General features: G+C 44.4%; 1 protein-coding gene and 1 long non-coding RNA gene across 3 annotated transcripts in view; one reads left to right on the top strand and one right to left on the bottom strand.

Annotated features, from left to right (window-relative positions):
• CDH13 (cadherin 13) overlaps positions 1-23,748 on the bottom strand; it is a 980,233-nt gene that overhangs the window by 524,081 nt on the left and 432,404 nt on the right. For both annotated transcript variants that reach the window (XM_043435590.1, XM_043435589.1), the window contains one exon: positions 14,823-14,939. In XM_043435590.1, coding sequence (XP_043291525.1) covers positions 14,823-14,939 — 117 coding nt within the window. The remainder of the gene's footprint in view (positions 1-14,822; positions 14,940-23,748) is intronic.
• Positions 20,885-23,570, top strand: LOC122420464. The gene is made up of 3 exons (XR_006263289.1): positions 20,885-21,054; positions 21,573-21,667; positions 21,898-23,570. It is a non-coding gene; the product is annotated as an uncharacterized LOC122420464 (long non-coding RNA).

A 23,748-nucleotide genomic window follows, 5' to 3' on the forward strand; every position in this document is an offset into this window, starting at 1 on the left:
GAGGGGTGTCTTCCTTGTGATCTGAGTGCTGACCTCATGGATGTATTCCATCTGTAAAAGGAATCATTGAGCTCCTGGATGGTTATGATTTTTCACTATTGCATCTTCAAGAAAGAATTTCTAAAAATCTCAGCTTCACCACTGTGCAGCATCAGAGAAATGTACCAGTGACTCTTTTCCTCCTCTGTAATGACCATGAAAACACATTCTTGGCACGGCTATTGGGAGAATTAGTGATGGGGTACACATAGCGCTGAACCAGTGCCCTTCTCAGGTGGAAAGCAAGCAACGGAAATGAGGCTGTTTTTAACATTGGAGGAACCACACGTAGAACTAGAAGGCTTCAGGCCTGTTCTTTCAGATTTCCAAGAATGTATGGAATGCATACACCCAATTAGCTGTATTGTTTACCCCTCAACAGCGTTGAGGATATATTTCCCCGGATGACAGCTGCACAGCACACTGAGAACAGAGATGTTCTAGACCTAGAGGGTATGAGACGGGTGGAGAGGGGAAGCTGGAACCAGATGGGAGCAGAGATGAAGTGGAAATGGACAAAGAAACTACCAGAACAGGGACACTGGATTTAAGCCTATCCGGTGTAGAGAGAGCAAGCTTGCTTTACTGAAATGTGCTGCTAGACCAGTTTTGACTGTTTGTGTGGAGGTTGAAGTTTCATACAGGGTAACCATTGTTGTCATATATAATACATGTATACACATATGTACACATATCTATGCTTATGTACACATATATTCATGTAAAGACTTATAAATGGTGATGCTCAGGGCAGCATGATTTACAGCTGGGAGCTGGTAGAGGGAAACAACTAAATGCCATTCACTGGGGAGAGCATAAGAGGTTTTTAACAGTTTTTGTGTCACAGACTCCTCCGGCAGTTGGCAAACCTCGTGGCATCCTACTCAGAAAAATATTTTAAGTGCAAAAAAAAGAAAGATACATTGGATTACAAGTGGAGTTGATCTCTCTGTGAACCCCTCTGGGGTCTGTAGTCTCCATGTTAAGAACCCCTGGAACTCAAGGATGGCCACTCCAGTAGCATGTCATGCCACACGGCCTTTCCATGTGATGCTGAAGAAAGGCACCTGGGGACATGACAGAGGTTTCTGAGACACTGGTGAGGACCGGACGGTCATGTGCGGGTGGTGCACGTTTAGGACAGAGCTTCTCACAGTGTGGGCCCCAGAACTGGGGGCGTCAGCAGAACCAGGGTGCTGGCTGGGATGGCAGCTCTCAGACTCCACTCCAGACTCGGCAACTCCAGATCTCTGAAGATGAGGCTCAGGAACGTGTGTTTTCACAAATCTGTATGTACTTCAAAGGATAAGAAGCACGGTCCTGGGATGTCAACAACGGTTATCTCAAGTGGGTGAAACGAGGGAGACTTTTCTTTTATTAAATACATGCTTTTTCTTTAAAGTTTTTACAATGAACATCTATTATTCTTATAATAAGGGGGGAAAAGTCACTAAAAAAAGACCAGACAAATTTATTCTATGGGATTTTAGGAATGATTTCCAGATGCAAATAACAAAATAAAAGCACCACTCATGAGGAATTTCAAGTTGTCAAATAAATCAGCCAAAAATTGAGCAACACGAAGCCTGTGAATTGTGTATACTAACGCACAAATATATCAGCATTCAAAGAAGAAATTACTAAGAAAATTTGTATTTGGAATGAATTTGAGGCTAGAAGGCCAACAGTGAATACAGCTGTTATGCATTTCTGAGCCGCCAGGAAAAAAAAAAAAAGATTTTAAATCCACAGCAAGGAAGGACTAAACTAAAAATCCCTAGGCATGGATCTGGCAGGATTTGTGTTCAAATTGGGAAAGACACAGAAAGCGACTTCTGAGAGTCTGGTGTTCCCTCAAGCCTGTTGCGGGCGCAAAATCAACCCATTCCCTGAGACAGAGCTCCTCCATCCGGTCTGCACATCCCCCTCTATCTATATGACATGCAGAAGTTCCTCTGGGACGCGTGGTCTTTTTCGAAGGAGGCAAGCACAGCAGCTTTAGTAAAGAGGAAACTTTGTCGAGGGGGGAGAAAATCGTCCCTTTAGTTTCACCAAAGGTCTCCTGACCCACAGATACACCCAACACCCAGGTGGCTTTCCTCAGCACCCTCTGGAGGCATAATGCTCCCAGCTCAGAAGGATTTTCCTCTGCTTCCTTCATCCCTGCCACACAACTACCCGCCAATGCCGCCTCGCCTCCCCATAGGCATTGCCGACCCTGAGTCTTCTCTCCAGTCTACCTGCTGTCCCCTGCTCAGGCAGCATTCATTGCCCACCCGGCTGTTGTCCCAGCCTCCATCTGGGTCTCTCCTGCTCCTGGTTTCCTCGGCCCTCAGGTATGACCCACTGAAACCAGACTAATTGTCCTAAAACACAAACCTGGTCACGCCATTCCACTCCCCTGTCTATACCTCTGTCACCGTAGACGAAGGCGCAGATTCCCTGAAGCTGTTTTTATAGTTCCTTGATTTCCAGCCGTTAATTGTCTAATTTTACATCTGAGGTGTTGTCCTTGTCACACACCACCCTCTCTCCTGCCTTCAGACACTGGATCATGCTTTTGCCACTGCCTGGAAGATTCTCCTTCCATCTACTTGCCTACTGGTACACATCAGTCAGGAATCCTCTTGGCAATCAATTCTTCTATCTCCTCAGTGTCTCCTCGCTCCCATGGTTCTCTATCATGGTGCTTATCTGCCTGGTCATTGGTCTGTGTCTCCTCTGGGATGGATGTTCTTTGAGGGGGAATATATGGGCAGCAGCCAGTGCAACGCTGAACACATACTTGCTCGATAAACATTTCTGAGTGAATGAATGAGTGAGGCCCAATTGTTCAGCACAGGGTGAATATTTGCCTGCCCAAGAGGCCTAAACTGAGGCTTTTCTTCATGTCATGATCCAAATCACCCAAGACAACAGGAAATGCTAGTGTCTCAAAAGAAAGACTCACAGATGGAAATCGCCTTGCAAGGAAGGGTCTCATGTCCTCCATCTCCCCACTACTGCCTACACAGGCAGGCCAAACCCAGATGCCTGCCAGAGCCCCACCGTGAAGTCTCTCTCCCATAACTCAACTTGGAATGAGTGTTAGTTTCAAGATAGAAAGGGAAATAGATGTGGGTTTTACATTCATCCCCCACTGTCTTCAGAAAACTATCTGTTGGCCTGTTGCTGTCTCCCTCCATTTCTGGCTCAATCTTCGGCCCAGTTGGGACTGGAGGGCTGATCATGAAAGGGCCAATCCATTCCCCATGGTGCCTGGGCCTGCTTCTATACAGCCCTTATTGACTGAGTCGGCTGTGGTCCTGGGGCTGAGAAAAACTAGCAGTGATAATCGCTTAATTACACCAAAGTTGGCCCTTCCTGCTTTCGCTTTGTTCCTCCTGGATCCCTTTGAAGGGGGTTGTCAGCAGAGATACTGACCAAAAAAAAAAAACAAAAAACAAAAAACGTGTAGTCTGAAGTGAAAAAGTAACTTTCCTTACAGAGAAGGGAGTCGTTTTCTGCTTGTCAACACGTGGTCTACTAAGACATGACCTCTGGCCTTGGCTCAGTGTGCAAACACGCACATCAAATAAACGTCTGTGAGGTTAGCTTCATTTCTCTGCACTTCACAGAGAATTTTATCTCCGCCTTTCTCATTTTCCAGGTAGAACTGGCACAACTGTCAGAGGATTTCTCAGCCTTGGGAAACTGATTTGGAATTTTTGTGCAAAGGAGAAGAGGCATGGAGGAGCTCAAAGAGCACAGATTCAAGGTCTGAGTCCACTTTTCACTGGTTGTGGGACCTTACACAAATTACTTCATGCCCTGAAAGGAGCAGAGCTGTCCAAAAATGACCCCTGGTGCCCACTCTGGACAAGAAACAAGCTAAAGCCTAGGGTGAATGGGTATACCACGTCCCCGACTGGAGGTTCCACACCAGCACTACTCCCCAGGGAACCAGGCACCCTGGCCGCATCCAAAGTCACATTCTATGGGCCCCAAGGTCACTGCTATGCTGGAGCCAGCTCTTAACTGCTTCATGAAAGCCAAGTGTTAAATGTCAAATATGCAATAATTTTGCAAGTTGGCAGCTTGCAATTGGCCACTGCAGGGGTATTTACACCAGAGAAAGTAACAAACACTACATACAAGTCATAGAAGTTAGTGCTCCCTTGCCCCAAGAGTCAGTTTACCAGTATACCTCTGCCCCAGGCATCATGTGTGGGAATCTGGAATCTTAGATGACTTCTATAAATATGGGTACCTGCCCTCAGGCTGCCAGATACCCCCGGAAGTCTAATTACCTGTCCACTGGCCGACTGAGAAGGGAGAGCTATAGGAGCAGAGCGTATCTGCTGGCAAACCTCTCTGGTGTGCTCAGCTGTCTGACCAGTCCTGGCATCACTCTCTGCAGGATAATGGGGAAAGGGGAGCAATGCTTCTCATCTTTGGCTGACCCCTGGCTTGTATGTGTCCACTGCCTCCAAGGGCCTCCCCCTCCCCCCATGCCATGTGCTGCTTTGAAATTCATCTGGAGCTCCGGTGCACGGCAGATGGCAAGGCTGTAGGAGCTCGACTCACACAACGACTCAGTCCGTGCCACAAGTGGACTGTCCTGCACGGCACTCGGCCTCCATTTCCTCAGTGGTACAATGGGGACATAATACTGGTTTCTGAGAACACGCGTGGTTTCTGCATGTGAGCGCATATGCAAATGGAAAAGACCCATGAAAATGAAACATTCACTTATGTCACTGTGCAGAAATCATTTACGAGTCCTATTCCAGTACTGTCACTTTTTTACCTGTGTTACCTTGAGCAAGTAACTTAATTGCTCTCAATTTCAATTTCCCCATCCAAGAAACGGTTGTTATAAGGCCTGCCCTGGACAACAAGGATAGTCATGCTTGGCTTAGATCCTGACACTCATTTGGTGTTGAAGATTTCTAGTTGAATTTGAAAATTTCTCAACTCTCCTACCTCTAGGGTGATAATTTAAGCTGAAATGCCAGATCCTTTAATGTTCACAAATAATTAAATATAAATTCAGTCTGAGGCCAAATGTACATAACAATAAAGCCCTGGGACCCTTTCACATTGAGAACTGAAAGGGTGATAAACTCAGGGCTAAAAATATTGCTTCCTCTACAGGCTAAGATGCCTTTATTTGCTGGATGTATATCATGGAGGAGATTTTTGCATATATATGTATTTGGCGAACAACCAAAACAACTCAATTATGTTTTACCATTAATTAAACTTTGCAGAAAGAGGGCAACACTTGCTAATAGTGAATATAAGCTTTTATTAGACTTAGTCAAAATAAGTTAGAATTAACTCTGTTCAGTTGTGATCAGTTTTGAGTTTTTTATTTGACTAGATTTAAAATATCATAGCATATATAAGCAGATGCAGAAATACAGGCACTGTCTTTGCTCACTCTTTCCCCCTCTTTCTCTCTCTCTCTCCCCTACGCCCTTTTACTCCTTCTCTTTCTACACACACATACACACACACACACACAAATCCATCAGCATCAAATCTATTACAATCTGCTGAGGATGCTTATATGACCTGACATAATGGTTGACTGCCAAGCAATTTATCTGGTAGCCTCTCTGCCACTGTGGAAAATTAAAATTTGTTGGAAACATACAGACTGGTCATATAATGCTCTGTTAACTCCTTTCTAACAACCAACCAGCTATGATCACTTAAATTAGTAACCAGTGAACACCTTAGTCAACCAGCCATAGACCTGGCTAGAATTCAAATCAAAGAATATTTGAGTCCCTACCAAGTGTTAATAGATCATTCACTATTCTTGGTAAGTTACAGTTAATGTGAAGATAAAATAAATACAAAAGAAACTATACTGCTGCCCAAAATGCGTTGTGTCATCTAAGAGGTATAAACAAATGTGTAAAGGAGATCAAAGACAAACTTTCATGGAGGAGACTGTATCAAAAATAGGCTTTAGCCCAGCACTGCACAACAGAAATATAACATGAACCATATAAATAAGTTAAAATTTTCTGGTAGACACATTAAAAAAATAAAGAAAAAAATATGAGGTTAATTTTAATTATATCAATATATTCAAAATAATTTTATTGCAATATGACATCTATATAAGGATTATTAATGAGATATGTTCCAGTCTTTCGTGTGTGTGTGTGTGTGTGTGTGTGTGTGTACTATTTTAAAATTCTACACTTACATTTCAATTTAGATATCATATTCTCAACAAAAATATTTTATCAGTATCTAGATTAAAATTTACGAGATAGATTCAATATCTTATAATCACCTATAATGGAAAATAATCTGAAAAAATACGTACATGTAACTGAATCACTTTGCTATACCCCTGAAACTAACACTATATTCTATTAGTAAATCAATTATGTGTGTGTGTGTACGTGTGTGCTCAGTCGTGTCTGACTCTTTGCAAGCCCATGAACTAGAGACTACCAGGCTCCTCTCTCCATGGAATTTTCCAGGCAAGAGTACTGGAGTGGGTTGTCATTTCCTACTCCAGGGGATCTTCTGACCCAGGGATCAAATGCATGTCTCTTGTGTCTCCTGCTATACTTCATTAAAAAAAAAAATTACAGTTGAAAAGTTGCATTCACATGAGAAGTTGTTTGAATAACTGGATCAAGTAGTAGTTTTCAAGTTCAAAATAAAATTAATTATATTTTGGAACTTCCCTGGAAGTCCAGTGGTTAAGACTCTGTGCTCCCGATATAGGGGGCACAGGTTCGATCCGTGGTCAAAGAGTTAAGATCCTGCATGCCTCATGGTACAGCCCAAAATAAATCAATAAGTGGATATATAAATAAATAAATATGTTAAAATTTAATGAAGTATAAAAATCCAGTTCATCAATTGCAGCAGCAACCACACTGCAAGTGCTCAACACCTGCGGTTAGACGCCATCATGCTGCAGAGGAGACGGGGGACTTCCTGCAGTGGAGCAAGTGTTCCACTGGATGTGCTGCCTCAGAGTGTAAACGGGGTGGCCATAAGGAGTGAGGATGAAGAAGGTGTGTCCCAGGAAGTGAGAAGAGTTCAGTCATGGAAATCTGAAAGAAGTATGTACAATTGGGGTCGCTGAATGTAGAAATCACTTCTTCAGCTCATCTCACCAAGAAATTTTCAGCACTGAGGTTTTGGACATTTTATATCGCCAATATTAAAATTTCTCTCCTATACAACAAAGCTAGCAGAGGTGATGGAATTCCAGTTGAGTTATTTCAAATCCTAAAAGATGATGCTATGAAAGTGCTGCACTCAATATGCCAGCAAATATGGAAAACTCAGCAGTTGCCACAGGGCTGGAAGAGGTCAGTTTTCATTCCAATCCCAAAGAAAGGCAATGCCAAAGAATGCTCAAACTACCACAAAATTGCACTCATCTCATATCCTAGCAAAGTAATGCTCAAATTTCTCCAAGCCAGGCTTCAACAGTACGTGAACCATGAACTTCCAGATGTTCAAACTGGATTTAGAAAAGGCAGAGGAGCCAGAGATCAAATTGTCAACATCTGCTGGATCATCGAAAAAGCAAGAGATTTCCAGAAAATCGTCTGCTTTATTGACTACACCACAGCCTTTGAGTATGTGGATCACAACAAAATGTGGAAAATTCTTAAAGAGATGGGATTACCACCTCTGAGAAATCTGCCTCCTGAGAAATCTGTAAACAGGTAAAGAAGCAACAGTTAGAATCGGACATAGAACAACAGACTGGTTCCACATCGGGAAAGGAGTATGTCAAGGCTGTATATTGTCACCCAATTTATTTAACTTATATGCAGAGTATATCATACAAAATGCCAGACTGGAAGAAGTCAAGCAGGAATCAAGATTGCCGGGAGAAACATCAATAACTTCAGATATGCAGATGACACCACCCTTATGGCAGAAAGTGAAGAACTAAAGAGCCTCTTGATTAAAATGAAAGAGGAGAATGAAAAAGTTGGCTTAAAACTCAACATTCAGAAAACTAATATCATGGCAACCGGTCCCATCACTTCATGGGAATAGATGGGGAAACAACGGAAACAGTGACAAACTTTATTTTTTTGGACTCCAAAATCACTGCAGATGGTGACTACAGCCATGAAATTGAAAGATGCTTGCTCCTTGGAAGAAAAGCTATGACCAATCTAAGACAGCATATTAAAAAGCAGAGACATTACTTTGCCAACAAAGGTCCGTCTAGTCAAGGCTATGGTTTTTCCAGTGGTCATGTATGGATGTGAGAGTTGGACTAAAAGCTGAGCACCGAAGAATTGATGTTTTTGAACTGTGGTGTTGGAGAAGACTCTCAAGAGTCCCTTGGAGATCCAACCAGTCCATCCTAAAGGAAATCAGTCTTGAATATTCACTGGAAGGACTGATGATGAAGCTGAAACTTCAATACTCTGGCCACCTGATGCGAAGAACTGACTCATTGGAAAAGACCCTGATGCTGGGAAAGATTGAAGGTGGGAGGGGAAGGGGATAACAGAGGATGAGATGGCTGGATGGCATCACTGGCTTGATGGACTTGAGTTTGAGGAAGCTTCGGGAGTTGGTGATGGACAGGGAAGCCTGGTGTGCTGCAGTCCATGGGGTCGCAAAGAGCTGGACAAAACTGAGTGACTGAACTGAACTGATGCAAGAATCAATAAAAACTTTTAGTTACTGAATAAAACTGCTACTTGTTTTAAAATGGGGAAATCAAACAGATGTAAATTTCTGAGACGAGATATTAGTTAGACTTGAATAAGAGATGTGAAATGATGGATTTTAAAAGGCGGGTGGTGATTATACAAAACAAATCAGGCCATAGGATGGAGCAAGGCACCCTAAGTCTTCATGTTAGTAGGAAGATGAGCTGGAGCAGGGCTCAATGAAGACAGATCCAGTTATCAGCAGTCTGGTCCAGCTGCTAGGGATGCAGCTTGGCACCCATGGGTTCTCTAAGTGCTGCAAAGACTATGAAATTGAGTGAAACAAATTCAATTCCAAGACTATAAGACTCCTTAGCACCTTTTTGCACAGGTGGGCATAAGAGAGTACCTGGATGTGGGGGCACTGCTAACCAACCACACATCCAGAACTCTGAGAAATATTTAGAACCTGCTGTAAATTGTCCTCATGTGTGACTTACATTCATGACACAATCAAAGCAGGGTCCTGGTTGAGTGGTTTTCATGATTTGGTCTAATGATCTATGTTGATTCCCTTTATGAAGAGCACATGGTCCCATTACATATTTCTTCCATCATGGGTTAAAGATGTCCTTCTAAAGGCCCATTCTACCAATTTATAGTGGATATAAAAAAAGGATTTTCAGTAAAATGTACTTTCATTGGTTTTGATGAAAAGGGTTTGTGATGAAAGTAGAATCTCTAATAAGCATTTCATAAATGACTTGTCTTTCAAACTTAATATAAAACAGAATAAAATACGTCTCCCAAAGAACTCCTTGCTGCCTCACAGATTTAAAGTCCCCTGCTCTCAATCAATCGGGCCCAAGAACTCAAAAATCTCTAGAGACGCAATCAAATATTTATCAGGGAAAATTGGTAAAACTGAGAACTTATTTATGGCCCAAATTTTGAAACAGTCACACATTGAAGGGGGAGGGAAAAAAAGCATATGTTGGGAACTACATATTTCTCTCCAGGTCATAATACTCTCAGATTCTCCTCGCTGTCTAGACTTCAAAAATGGGAAGGGACTCACAGGCTTGAGAAAGTATATTCACAACCAGGATTTTTACCCTTTTCCCCCCACAAACATTGGGAGTTATGATGGAAAATAAGCCCCCAAATTTTAATAATTTAGCTAAGTTATCAACTAATTAATGATTTGGCAGAAATAGATAAAATGTGCATATTTCAAAACTTTGCCTAATACTTAGAGCTGTCTGCATACCCTATCTGTAAATACACCATGGCACAGCCTCCAGCTGTGAAAAATCTGCCACAGGGGCTAATTTGCTGCAGCACCTTACTATCATTATTACCCTTTAGTGTATGGATCTTCTTTCTTTAAAGAAATTCAGACCGTGATTAAAATATGACAAAAAAGAAAATAAAGAGACATATATTTGGTCTCCATTCATTCTCTTGAATTGTAAGACCCAGTACTTTTGTGTCAATATGCCAGCTCTTGTTCCTTTTGTAATAATTTATATTTAGTTAAACTTAATGTTTCCCAACACTATAGTATGACATTTCCAAACACACAGGAAAGTTGAAAGATGTTCACAGTAATCAACTGTGCTCATCGCCTAGAGTCTACCATTAACATTTTCCTATACTTGCTTTGTCATATATCTATCCATTGACCCACCCCTCTAATCATCTTATTTTCTGGTACATTGCAAGGAATTAAAGTTAGTTTTAATGATATTTTAAAGAAAGTAATTCTCAGCAAGGATATGATTGCACTGAGTAGCCGTGAGCCATCGGTTAAGAGCATAGACTGTGAATTGTCCAAGAGCTCGCACAAAGCCTGCCTTTGCCATTAGGTGTGTGACTGTGGACAGGTCATCCTTCAAGGTGCCAAATGAGCAAGCTCCAGGAGTTGGTGATGGACAGGGAAGCCTGACATGCTGCAGTCCACGGGGTCGCACAGAGTCGGACACGGCTGAGTGACTGAACTGACTGAATCTCGGACAGGTCACAGCATACTCAGAGCCTCGTTTGGCACCTTGGAGGATGACGGTCATGGTTTTTGGTTTTTTTTTTAATGAAAATTCAACACAATAGCTGAAAAGTGATTACACTCTACTGTGACAAAGAATTTGTGATGACTTTTTTCTACTCATCTTTAATCCTGTGAGATCAAGGACTCTGTTTCCTTTGCCATTACTTTAGCAGCCTCGTGCACAGTGCCTTGTGAATAGTAGATGTGGAATACATCCTTGTTGATATGAATTGGGTTGAATTTCAGATGTTTTCCCTCCTAGTACATAGCAAGTACTTATTAGTGGAGAGGGGCAAGTGCAGTGGCTTCAAAGGCATGGGGCATAAGAAAGTTGAGAAATGAGCTGGAAGCAGGGGATGAGACCAAGAGAGAAAACCTAGCCTGCAAAGCAGAAGTGTTTATGGCAAGTTCAGTGATGGAGCAGAATTCATCAATGCCCAGCCCCAGCCCCTTGGACTTCACCTTGGATCCCAGCCGTTCAGTGCACACTGGCAGACTTCCAGCTGCCGCGAGGCCTAAAGGCTCTCCTCCAGGTTTCAGCAGCCCACTGCCTGTGCACACTTCACGGGGCATGGCAGAGGTGCTGAGGGAGTCACCCTCTGGGAGCAGCCCTCAGCCAGACTGATAGGGTTGGGACAGATACCCAGCTCCCTCCCTCACAGACAGGATGACCCGGAGAGTGTGCTTTACGTGGTTTCCTAGCCTTTCTCCGTGGGACTACAGTCCAGTCCACCACAGCGGGAAACAGGCCTCTCAGCTGGCTGCTGTCAGCTGCCTGCTCTCCCTCGCCCGCTTCACCCCTTCACTCCCTATCTGCATTGCTGCTGCCGTTGCTGTTTAGTCGCTCAGTCATGTCTGACTCTTGCAACCCCAAGGACTGTAGCCCGCCAGGTTCCTCTGTCCATGGGACTTCCCAGGCAAGAATACCAGGATGGGTCGCCATTTATTTCTCCAGGGGACCTTCCCAGCCCAGGGATCAAACCCATGTTTCCTGCTTGGCAGGTGGATTCTCTTACCACGGAGCCCCCTGGGAGGTCCTTACCGTTACTGGTACACAAAAGACTTGCATTTGAATTCCTGTCCGAGGGAGCCCAGAGTAATACAACTGTCTTCATACTTTATGCCCACATTCTACACCAAAATCTGATATATAGTATTTATAAAGTAAGAGCTGCCTGATTTGCAGAGTTTGGGTGGATGGGAGCGGTGATGTGTGGAGGCCAGAGCCTAGCCTCTCCTGTCTCCTTTCCCTTCTCCCAGTCTGCCCAGTACTTGTGAAGACTCCCACACCCTCCCACAGCTCCACAGAGCCTTGCTCATCAGCTGTTGGTGGAACTGATTAGGATAGATACAAGATATAAAGAAAAGAATAAGAGGAATGAATAAAAACAAGCAGACACAGAGAGGAAAATATGTTCCTTCAAAGGCCTAAGAAGCATGGACAAATACATAATTTTTGCAAGGCAGTGCAGTTATTGTGTAAAAGCCATCTGGAGGCTTGGGAGGCTTTCACACCATTACGATGTTACTAGACTCCAGCACTTGGAAAAGCTGTTGTTTGTAGAGAATCCAGGTTGAAAGCCCACGTGGGCAGAAACATAGGGGCTGAGGAGAGATGTCTTTGGCTAGAAAAACAAATAGTGTTTTGAGGCTGTAATAAGTAAGAAACCATGCAGAAGAATGTCCTTAGCTGCATATTTATTGATCTCAAAGAAAGGGTCTTGTGAAAACTCTCTAAATATACTCAGGAGGATGAATGTATGGGGTTGAAGGAAGCTTTAGGATGACCGCAAAAAATTTATTGTCTAAAGCTGGATAGGTTTAAGGGGATACGTGGTGTTAGTAATAATTGTGCCAGAACAACCAAGTTTTCAGACAACTGAGATGTGAAAATTCACCCTTGTAAACTATTTAATGCTATAATAAACTAACTGAAATTCCACTACTGAAAGTATTACAGTGTAGTGGTAGGCAGAGGAGGAGAAAGTATTTTAGATTGGACCTCCATAAACTTGAGTGTGCATAACTGAATCACTTGGAAGGTAAGAAAAAACAGGTTCCTGGCTCCATCCCAAGAGTTTCTGGTTCCATGGTGCTGTGGTGGGATGGGAGAGAAGCCACATCGAGCAAGCAGCCAGGTGATGCTGTGCTGCAGTCCACAGCTCTTGAAGTAGGACTGGTTCAGCCTGCAAGAGCTATGGGCCAGCAGCACCAGCCTCATTTGGCTGCTTGCTCAACGTGGCTTCTCTCGCACCCCACCACAGCACGGGCTGAACTAAGTATACGTGAAGAAAACCTACAGGACAAGGATGAAACTTGTGTCTCAAACTATCTGGGGGCAGAAACTTGCAGATTTGAGGACTCTGGCCCATTGGCTTCAGGGAAATCTCACAAAGGCCACCATAGAGGCTTGTGTTGCCCAAAGGGTCAGCGCTCACCAGCCCTATCACTGCCCACTTACAACAGCTCTGCTTTGCATCATATCCTGGAAACCTGGGAAGATTTTGCTTAAAGAAAGATATATTTGGCACAGTGGTAGTTTAAATCATGAGCACGGTTATTATCAGGATATTGAATTATTCACACTTCTAGTTTACAATAGAAATAGATTTCTAATAACTTAAGCCACCCCAAACTCTTGCGTAGGTCACTATGAAACCTTCCTCTTGGCTGTATCTCTGTGTCCACTCCTCCCTACATCCTGCTCCCACAGATCATTCCAAACAAGGCAGCCAGAGGGAGCAAAATATACAGACGCACACACACCTGGGAGAGTTTCCAGTGGTTTCCGGCTGCATGCACAATGAAAACCGACTCGTGACCACAGTCTCCAAGGCCCACAAGACAGGCCAACTTCTCTGACTTCAACTTGTATCACTCTTCTCCTTGATTACTACATTGCAGTTAACCAGACATACCTGCTCCTCAGATACACCTCATTCTTTCCCACCTCCATATTGTTTCTATTCAACAAATAGATAAACAATCCAACAGCACCAGCCACTCAGATCATCCACTCGACTAACCACCACTGTTCCAATTCCAAGGTCCCTGAAAAATATGAACTGGTTAAAATTCGATTCTCCATGTCGGTTTTCCTGAGGGGACAGAATGTGTTGACCAGGCAGCATCAGTATTTCTGCCTATTTAGCAGTAAATATTTCTTCATGGAAAAGTGGTTGCTCTGATTCATTCAATGATGCTTCCTAGATCTGATTCAGTTCAGTTCAGTCGCTCAGTCGTGTCCCACTCTTTGCGACCCCATGAACCGCAGCATGCTAGGCCTCCCTGTCCACCACCAACTCCCGGAGTCCACCCAAACCCATGTCCATTGAGTCAGTGATGCCATCCAACCATCTCATCCTCTGTCATCCCCTTCTCCTCCTGCCTCAATCTTTCCCAGCATCAGGGTCTTTTCCAATGAGTCAGCTCTTTGCATCAGGTGGCCAAAGTATTGGAGTTTCAGCTTCACCATCAGTCCTTCCAATGAATATTCAGGACTGATTTCCTTTAGGATGGACTGGTTGGATCTCCTTGCAGTCCAAGGGACTCTCAAGAGTCTTCTCCAACACCACAGTTCAAAAGCATCAATTTTTCTATGCTCAGCTTTCTTTATAGTTATAACTAGATCTGGTTAGTGTGGTTTAATTGCTTTGATATGATTTTGCTTTTAGAGAGCTGCCCCAAGGGTGTTCCTAGACCTACACATTTGAAAACTAGAATCTAAATTAAATGACACATATCATCATACTGCTATACTAAGGGGATTTATCTGGCTGATGGCCTGGACATTGTATACAAAAGCAGTGAGTCTATTTCTTAACCAATGACACCCTCATGTCACAACTATTGCATCTTTATCTACCATGTTGATCTTCAAATCATGACATTCAAAGGTGTTACTTTTTTTTAAAATCCCTTTTTCATGACCTTTTGACATTCTTTTCTTGGCAAAACCCTTTGGCCTCTGACCATAGAGGAACTGAGGCCAACTCCTGGGGTTGCTAAGCCAGTCAGAGTCAGCTTGCCTCATGTATGCTCATCTCATAATAAAAACATGCTTTGGCATTTGTCTTTGTCTGACTTACCTTGCCAACATCTCTCGGGAAAGGTTGTCTTTGATTCTCTGGAATTAAAATGGGAGATACCACAATGGACCTCTTTTGTCTTGGGACAGGAGAAGTTCTTGCAAATTTAAATATATCCTAAAAGAGAAAAAAACAAATCAATTGACTAAAACCCCCAAGGAGAAGATGTATAAGTCTGCTCTGAGATATGGTTCCTTTGTTGTGAAAGCATACAGCTGTTTGGACATTGTTAATTTTATTCTATCAAACCTCATTAGCGTTAGCAAGTACATCATTAGAATTATACTAAAGCTGACATTGTGATTCACAATGACTATCATTAAGCTATTTAATCCCATCTTCTGAATCATTCTATTCACAATGTCAGTCTTGATTTATACATCCTTCAGTGCTGTGTATTCCCGTTCTTAACCTGCCAAGTGAGGAGATTACTTGCTTGGTCACTAACCCACAGAACTCTTGCTGGATACAAAAGTGACTCTCCTCATAGTCAACTGTGTGGTCCTCACATTCACAATTGAAAAGGGATGAAGAGCAATCTCAACGTCCAAACTGTGCCCAGCATTATGAAGAATCTTAGTCAATGTTCTTTCAAAGGCCGTTTGTTTTGATTAGTGGGTCTACTGCTGGAACTCATGTCCCACACAGTATGTCCCAAATTTCAATCATTGGAACAACACTGTGAGAATTTCTCATCTATCTGTAATTCACCTTTTAAATTAAATAAATGGCTGCAAAAAAGGAACCTGTGTTATTATTTTAAATACACTACTAGTATGGCTTCTCATAAAAAATAGGAAAACATAAAAATAAACATTGAGACCAATGATGTTATAAAATTTGAACCGGAAACTTAGGTGGGTGTAAAGTTTCCTCTTATTGAAAGAGAGATAAGAAAAGGCTGCTGCTGCTTCTAAGCCGCTTCAGTCGTGTCCGATTCTGTGCAACCCCATAGATGGCAGCCCACCAGGCTCCGCCCTCCCTGGGATTCTCCAGGCAAGAACACTGGAGTGGGTTGCTATTTCCTTCTCCAATGCATGAAAGTGAAAAGTGAAAGTGAAAGGCTAGACGGGTGTTAAAAGGTTATCATTAAAAGTAAGCATCTGAGTTAGTACCAAAAGTAAGCACCTCAAACTTCAGATAATAGGTTCCTATGAAAATCATGTGGCAAATGACATTTAAATACCATCACTGACCCATGCTCCATAAAATGTGTGTGCATCTATATGTATATATTATATGACAGTGATATACATACACATAAGTATATACACACACACATATTTGTAATAGTTGTAAAGGAAACTCTATATAAGAAAAGTCAAATAGGAAACAAGACCAGCAAAGGCTATGAAAGCTTCTATAAAGTCTTTCTCTTGATTTTGTTTGGAGTATGCTGCTGCTGCTGCTAAGTCGCTTCAGTTGTGTCTGACTCTGTGCGACCCATAGACAGCAGCCCACCAGGCTCCCCTGTCCCTGGGATTCTCCAGGCAAGAACACTGGAGTGGGTTGACATTTCCTCTCCAATGCATGAAAGTGAAAAGTGACAGTGAAGTCACTCCATCGTGTCCAATTCCCAGCAACCCCATGGACTGCAGCCCACCAGGCTCCTCTGTCCATGGGATTTTCCAGGCAAGAGTACTGGAGTGGTGCCACTGCCTTCCCCATGCTTGGAGTGTAAACCAATGTTCTTATAGAAAGTAATCAGGCAGTATTTATTTATCAAGAACCTTACAAGTGTACATATCCCCTCACTGTATACTCTACATAGTCTATCTACAGTCTATAATTTCACTCCTAGGAATACATTCAAATGCTAAATTCAAAAGAGGAAAAATAAAAAACTGAAAGCAGGAAGATGTTTAGTGAGACATTTATAAAGAGCAAAAGTGAGAGACCTCTTGAATGCTCAGTTTTAGGATAAGGTTAAATTTGAGCCCATCAGCAGGAGACACTCCTAGGTGGTCACGATAAGGCAGTTGTGAAGACATGTTCTAACCACTGTGATCATCATTTGATTGCCTCCACAATCACAACCACAAACTACTCTCATAACAACAGTCCATTAAACATGTGTTGGACCATGTGCTAGCACTTTACATGTGGCTTTACTGATATTTGTAATAAATTTCCCAAGTAACTCTTAGTTCTCCTTAACCAATGAGGAATGTCAAGTTCCAAGAGGTTACGTAAATTGCTCCAATTCACCTAGTCAGCAGACAGACTATGTAAGCAACATGTGTAGGAAAATATATCTACCATATAGGTTGCCCTCTAATTTATATAAGCTATACTGAACATAGAAGAATAACATTCAAAACCTCAGTGAATAAGTCCAAATAAAAGACTGCTTGATTTCTAAGATGATCAAAGACTCAATTCAAGCAAAGACAGAAAACTGGAGCATGCATACATAAAAGACAGCAAAAAGAGTCAGAAGGGTTAAAACAACAAAAACCTAACTGACACACCAACTAAATAAATAAATAAGTAATCCAACCCAACCATGCAGAAAACAGCAGAGGAAGAGAGACAGAATGGGACACTGGAAAGATAATGAAAAACAAACTGGATTGTATTCATAAAACATTGATATATAACATCTATAAAGATTCTGTTGGCTTATTAGGGAATAGGAAAAGAACAGAAAACATGTAAAATAATGCAAAATATGTGCAATATATGACTCTTATTTACAATAAAAAATCTTGAGGTTCATATGAAAGAAAGCCTAGGAAAGCACTTGGAAAAGATTTAAAGTCCTATGCAAATATAGGGGATTAGTGATTCTGCTCTATAATAGCGCAAAGTAAGTTTCCATTATGACGATATGTGAAAATGTATCTAAAGTAATGAAAAGCATACTCACTGTCAGCAACAAACCTTCCCTTGTTTACCATAAAGAACACATTTTTGTTTGTGAGCCTGTGACGGTGGTACTTTTGCCCTGCTGGGTGACCAGAGTGGTCAGGTTCCCACATCTGGTGTCCTCCCAGCTCACCCGCTACTGAAGCCCGCAGCTGCCAGTCCATCTCCTCAACTCTCACATCCTGGAAGCTTGGTAGTAATAACGGTGTGAACCCCTGGGCCTAAAGTGCCTTTGAAGAGAAGCAGGAGGCTGAGTCTCAGGTTAGGAAACAGCTTCTGGAAGGGAGGGGGTTGGGGAGGGACCCACTGATTACAAAGAAGCCTCTATATGCACTGGACTCTCTGAGCCCACTGTGGTACGCAGAGCATCCTTTTTCTTCCAATTCTTAATTTATTTGCCTTACAATGGCAGGGACTGCAACAACAACAAAATAAAACTGGTCCATGACTGTGGTTTCACCTCTGCATTTGTGATTTATGGATATATCTATCTGTCTTTGTGATTTATGCATATATCTATTAACTGTATGTTGTCGACGAATGTTCACCTTTGGTCAGGTCTGTGCTAATGAGTTTGTCTATGTGCTCTGAAGGCAAGTGATTCTCTGTGACTGGGACCATGGAGGAGCCATAGCATCTGATCTGACTGACAATCAAAATACCATAGGCATATCTAGGCTCGCATGTGTGTGCTGTATTTGTCAATCCATTGTGTGAAGCCTTTGAATGCACCGTGATGTGGCCATAACCTCAAGGAAAGACAAATAGAAGCAGTGAAGTTTAAAAGTATGTGACTAATTCAAGAGATGTTTACAGAAGAAGACAGAAGTGTGGGAAAGAAGAGAACGCTAGGGTAAAGAAGAGGCTGTTGTAACTCCCTGTCTTCTGGTGTTGCCATTACCAAGTGAAGAGTAGAACACTGCCCGCTATATCAGCAAACAAAGGGTCTAGCCAGCGTATTACAGTCCCCTGGATGGAACAGCATGAGTAAAACTCAGGGTGAGAAAACACAGGACACTGGCCCCCAACGGCCAAGGTGCATTTCAAAGCAACGATTTCAGTGAGCCCATTTCTATGCATATTCTCATACAAAGAAAAGCACTAAATTCCTTAACTCGAGATGTCTACTTTCCTTTTATTAACAGCAACCTTTTGTTCTAGCTATCTGGTGCTGTTGCAAAGACTCCTCTATATCTTGGCTTCCCTCCGAACAGTTTTCTCAGCCTTTACATGAGAGGCTGCCTCCTGGGCTTGAAGCCCTAAGAATACCCACCACACAAAGCAGACCTCTCCACGTTTAGGTTGTGCCTGTTTTTTTATGTCAGCCGGCACAAGACAGAGGATAAAGAGGAAAAGGCAGTTCTGGGCACAGATGCTGGGTGCTGGTGACTTGTTGACTTTGAGGGTATCCAACATAGATCCCTAGAGGCTGTATCAACATCAGTGGTTGCATTCAGGAGGGAAGGATGAACGAGGACCAGAAAAGTCACAGTCGCCCACGAACGAGAGTGGCTAGATGTGAAGGAGGAGCTGACACTCTCCAGATCATGTGGAGAGGGGAAAGGGAGAGACTCAATCATCCAGCGGGTCTCTAAAAGGCCAGCACCGGCCACAGAAAGGCTAGTTGGAAAAAGAGGGAGTGCACGGCCGTGTTACACAATGCAGACCTCCCCTCCAGTAGGCTGAACGCTGTAAGCGGGCTGCTGGGTTTGACGATGAGTAGGTAACTGGTGACTTTAGGAAGAGCACCTTTTAACAGTGTTAAACAGGGTCCAGTGTCAGAGAAAGCAAGGATTGTGGCATCGATGGAAAAGAAAGAAACGGGAAGAAGTTGGCCAGTACAAGGGGAGACCGGGACGGGGGCTGGACTGAGAGGTGGGGTGAAAGGAAGGCAGCCACAGCATCCCGTGAATGGAGACGCAGAGCGGAGCTGACCCCAGGGGGAGGGCAAGCCCGAGGGAGGAGGGGAGTGAGTGGATCAGGAGCGCAGTCAGCCTCAGAGAGGCTAAGGGGGGTTCTCATCTGTAAAGGAGGAAGACGCGCCCGTGTTCTCGGCTATCAGAATGAAATGAGAAACGGCACACGGAGGTGGTCTGCACTCTCTAAAGAGCAACACAGTGTGAAGGATGGTCTTATTCATGCTGGACTGTGCAGGTGAGGAAATGGAGAGAGGCGCTCAGTGCTTCTTTGGTGTGAGTAAGTCAGCTGTGAGTGGCCTGGTGCCAGATCTTAAAGAGACACTTGCAGACTGGCAAGTCTTCCAGATTGCCAGAACAACAGGAACAAGCACACTGACATCAAAGTTCTCTCTCCCCAAACACAAACACTCATGCACATGGGCACATGTTCACACACATTCAGAATCCATCAGACAGCGTCTCACACACACACACACACACACACAGGGCGTGCAAAGGAAAGTGAGAGATTAGCCATGTGCCTCTCATGGGACCCTCCCTACAGCCCCGCAGTCGGTGACCAATGATCTGTCGGGTCTTTGAGCCTGGAATGGCAGGAGGCCCACAGCAGCCTCGTCCAATCTTTCGTAAGTCAAAGGGGCAGGGCTGTGTCCTCGGGGAGGCTCGCTCATGCTACCTTCTATTACAGGGAATTGTCACCCTGACATAAACATCCCTTGTCTTCCGTGGGCTGATCCAGGCCCGCGTCTTTCCATTGTAGGGTGTTGGGGTTTACAATCTCATTTGCTTCCCTCCCTACGTCTCGATCTCAGGAGAAACTGGCAGTGCGTTAAAAGCAAGTTTCATGCTACCTGGGGGCATCACATCACACAGTCCTAAAGAGCACCTTGGAAATAAAGGAGAGGTCCCCACAACTGTGAGGGACACGGGAGGGGTCGAGGGACAGAGGGGAGGGTGGAGGCCAAGGGAAGAAGGAAGGCAGGAAGGTTGAAGATTTAACAAGGGGAGGAAGAGTAGATTTACATTCATTCATTTCTTCAAAAACTCTCTGTGGCTCTCTTCCTTCCTGGCATCTGGGATAGTGCAGCGCAGGAGAGAGAGAAGTCCCCTGCCCTCATGCACTTGAATTTGGAGGCAGGAAACCGACAGTGAACACAGTCCAGGGGGACAGACAGGGAGAGGCGGCTGACTGTGTGCAGGGGAGTGGAGTGGAAGGGCCCGCTGGGGAGGTGGCCTTGCAGGATGAAGGAGGGAAGACGCCACATGGGCGCAGGGACTGCTGGCAGCAGGAACAGACCCTGGCACTTGTGAGCGGCAGGGGCGCAGCCCGCATGGCCTGGGAGAGCAGGGGAGGCCGGCCAAGGAGCTGGTAAAGGGAAGCCGGATCCCGGATGGCCAGCTGCGCCGACAATTGAGAGGACTGAGGCATTAACTCTGCATGAAACGTGAGTCATGGGAAGGTGTTTTTATTTGTTTATGTGGGAGGGACGTAAGCTGAAGAATGACATGAGCCCACTTACAATTAAAATACACACATATTTCATGCTGGCTGCTATGTGAGGAACAGGTTTTAAGGGATAAAGAAATATTTGTTGAGTTTCTTCCTTTTTCCAACCCTGTCTTCACAGGGCACTGAAATTCTCCCTAAAATGCAAATCTGAGGTTTAATTTGGGGAAAGGAGAGTCAGGGTCAACTCTCCCTGGCTGGAACCCCTCTACCTCCTTCCTCCCCACAATGTGTTTATGTATTAATATTATGTGGGTACGATTTATGTACAGTCACCCATCATAAGGGTGCAATGCAATGATTATCAGGAAGTGTACAGAGTTGTGCAATCATCACAAACTAATTTTAGAACATTTCCATCAGCCTCATCCCATATGCTCACTCACTCCCCTGTTCTACGCCCCAGCCGCTGGCAGCCATGACTCTACTTCCTGCCGAATACATTTGCCTTCTCAGGACATTTCATAAAAGGGAATTATGGTGTGTTTTCATGGACTCCATTTCCATTTCATAACTGCTATGAAGATCAGCAGGAAGGGACGCCGTTTTTGGTAAGTCATATGTAGAGCCCACTCCCTGGCCTCCGGCTGGGAGCACGCCCACAAGCACCCAGACTCCCCGCTGGCCCCAGGCTGGCTGAGCCTCCCTGGAACTGCGGCCTCACTCCTCAGCTCATCTCCTCCCGCCGCCCCTCCCGCTGCCCTCACCTCTGTGTGGATGCAGACAACCGTCCCCAGTGAACCTTCTCCACACCCATCTGAGTCACACGGTTTGTCCCCAGGGAACCCGCCCAGGACACCATCAAGACAAGCTGTCCAGAGCGGAGACTAACTGGGCTGGTGCTCCAGATGCGACGGGAGCAGACTGGCGCTGAGCTGCGGGCACCGCGCTCGGTGTTTCGGCTGTCACTGCTCCCTCCCACACACCCAGCTGAAGGCTGAGACGTCTTCCATGAGCCATTCCAAGAAAGCAGTGTCATCTGAGAGACATGGCCCTGCTTTCTTCATACTGAACCCAGGCCAGACAGCAGCTTGGGTCTGTCTTGCTACCTGTCAGAGGGCCTTCACGGGCCAGCACCCCGAGGGGCAGGAAGTGGCTAGAGAAGACATGTGTCCCCGCCCCTTCCCTCTACCCTCCCAGTTCCTGTCTCAGCATTTAGGTTATAAATGAGAGGGAAAAAGAGCAACAACTTTGTAAAGAAGCCACAGGCCACTGCCTTTGTTCACTCTCCTACTTGGTAAATTTTGGGCAAAATGATGTGCTAGGAGAAGCTATTTTAACAGGGCAAAGCATTGCAGAAGCTGGAAGCAGCGCTCTGGCTGAAGCAGGGGTGGAGGAGGGGCAGCACCAGCAGACTCGGGTGTCAGCACCGCCGGAGGGTGGACAGTTCTGTGATCCTGAAGAGAAGGTCAGATGTGCTTCCGGGGCAGCGAGGACCCTTTACTGGTTTCATGCTTTGGGTCTGAATTCTGTGTCTGGTTGAAGGGTCCTGAGGATGATTCTTTTGAAGAGTTTGAAGCTTGGGTTTTGGACACAAGTCTGAAGGTCACCACCTGTTTCTTTCTTTCTAATCCTAAGATATGCTTGGCATCTTGGCAAACTCCGTGAGTCTGCCAAAGGAAACACTACCACTGAGTGAATAGCTGCCATGTGCCAGCACTGTCCTTGGCACACTGTGACATTACCTAATTCAATCCATTAACAACGTGCAGGTAGAAGCACCATGCCTATTTTCCTGAGGTTCAAAGACACAAGAGACTCTAAAGTTTCTGAGGGCTTGAGTGAGAGACAGGAACCCAGGCCTGGCCTCTGTGACCCCAGAGCCTGCCTGGTCCGAGCAGGATGTTACTCAGCTCCCCAGGGCTGTGCCTGGAGAGAGTTCCTTACTCAATCAGAACTGGAGAATCACAACCCTAACCTTTGCAGAGGATGGGCAGCAAATCTCAATCAGCCTCAGGATAAAAGGGGCACGCTCTACCTGTGCTGCAGGGGGACAGTTTAATTGTCTGCAAATTTCTGCAAATGAATGGGGCAGCAGAAATCAATCTCCAATTTATTCCATTCTGGCGGCTGATCTCATTGTGCTGAGAGGAGGAGGGTTCTGTGTTTCTCAGTTCACATTTCATATTCAATCAAACGCAGGATTCAGCCAGCTTTCTGTACATAGGGTGAAATTTAAAGTCGCTGTATTACCTCCTGGCGCTGAAGTTTGCCTACTTAAAGGAAGGACAGACCGCAAATACCAAACTTTCAGCAGGAAATTTAGGAGGTTGGAGGGCTAACACACTAAGTTTGTGTCGTTTCCAGGTATCTCTTTCCCTGATATTCTGGAGGCCAAGTATCAGCTGAGCTGAGTCATCTGTTGCAGGTTTATAGGACAGTTATGCTAACAATAAAATGTGGTGACATAGAAATTGTCCATTAGTTTGCAAGTGTTATGGAGCTAATTTTAAAGCTGGGGTGGGACGGGGAGGCGATGGCTGGTGGGTTCCTAGGGTGGAGTGAAGCCATCCTGCTATTGTAAATTATGCCACCACACCTACTTGTCAAGGCCTGCTGGTGGTACAGCTGGGAGAAACGGATGCAGACCTGCTTTTCTAGAAGTGACCACCAGTGATATCAGAAACAATTT

This window comes from Cervus canadensis, chromosome 18 (genome assembly GCF_019320065.1).
Source record: "Cervus canadensis isolate Bull #8, Minnesota chromosome 18, ASM1932006v1, whole genome shotgun sequence".
Taxonomy (NCBI): Eukaryota; Metazoa; Chordata; class Mammalia; order Artiodactyla; family Cervidae; genus Cervus; species Cervus canadensis.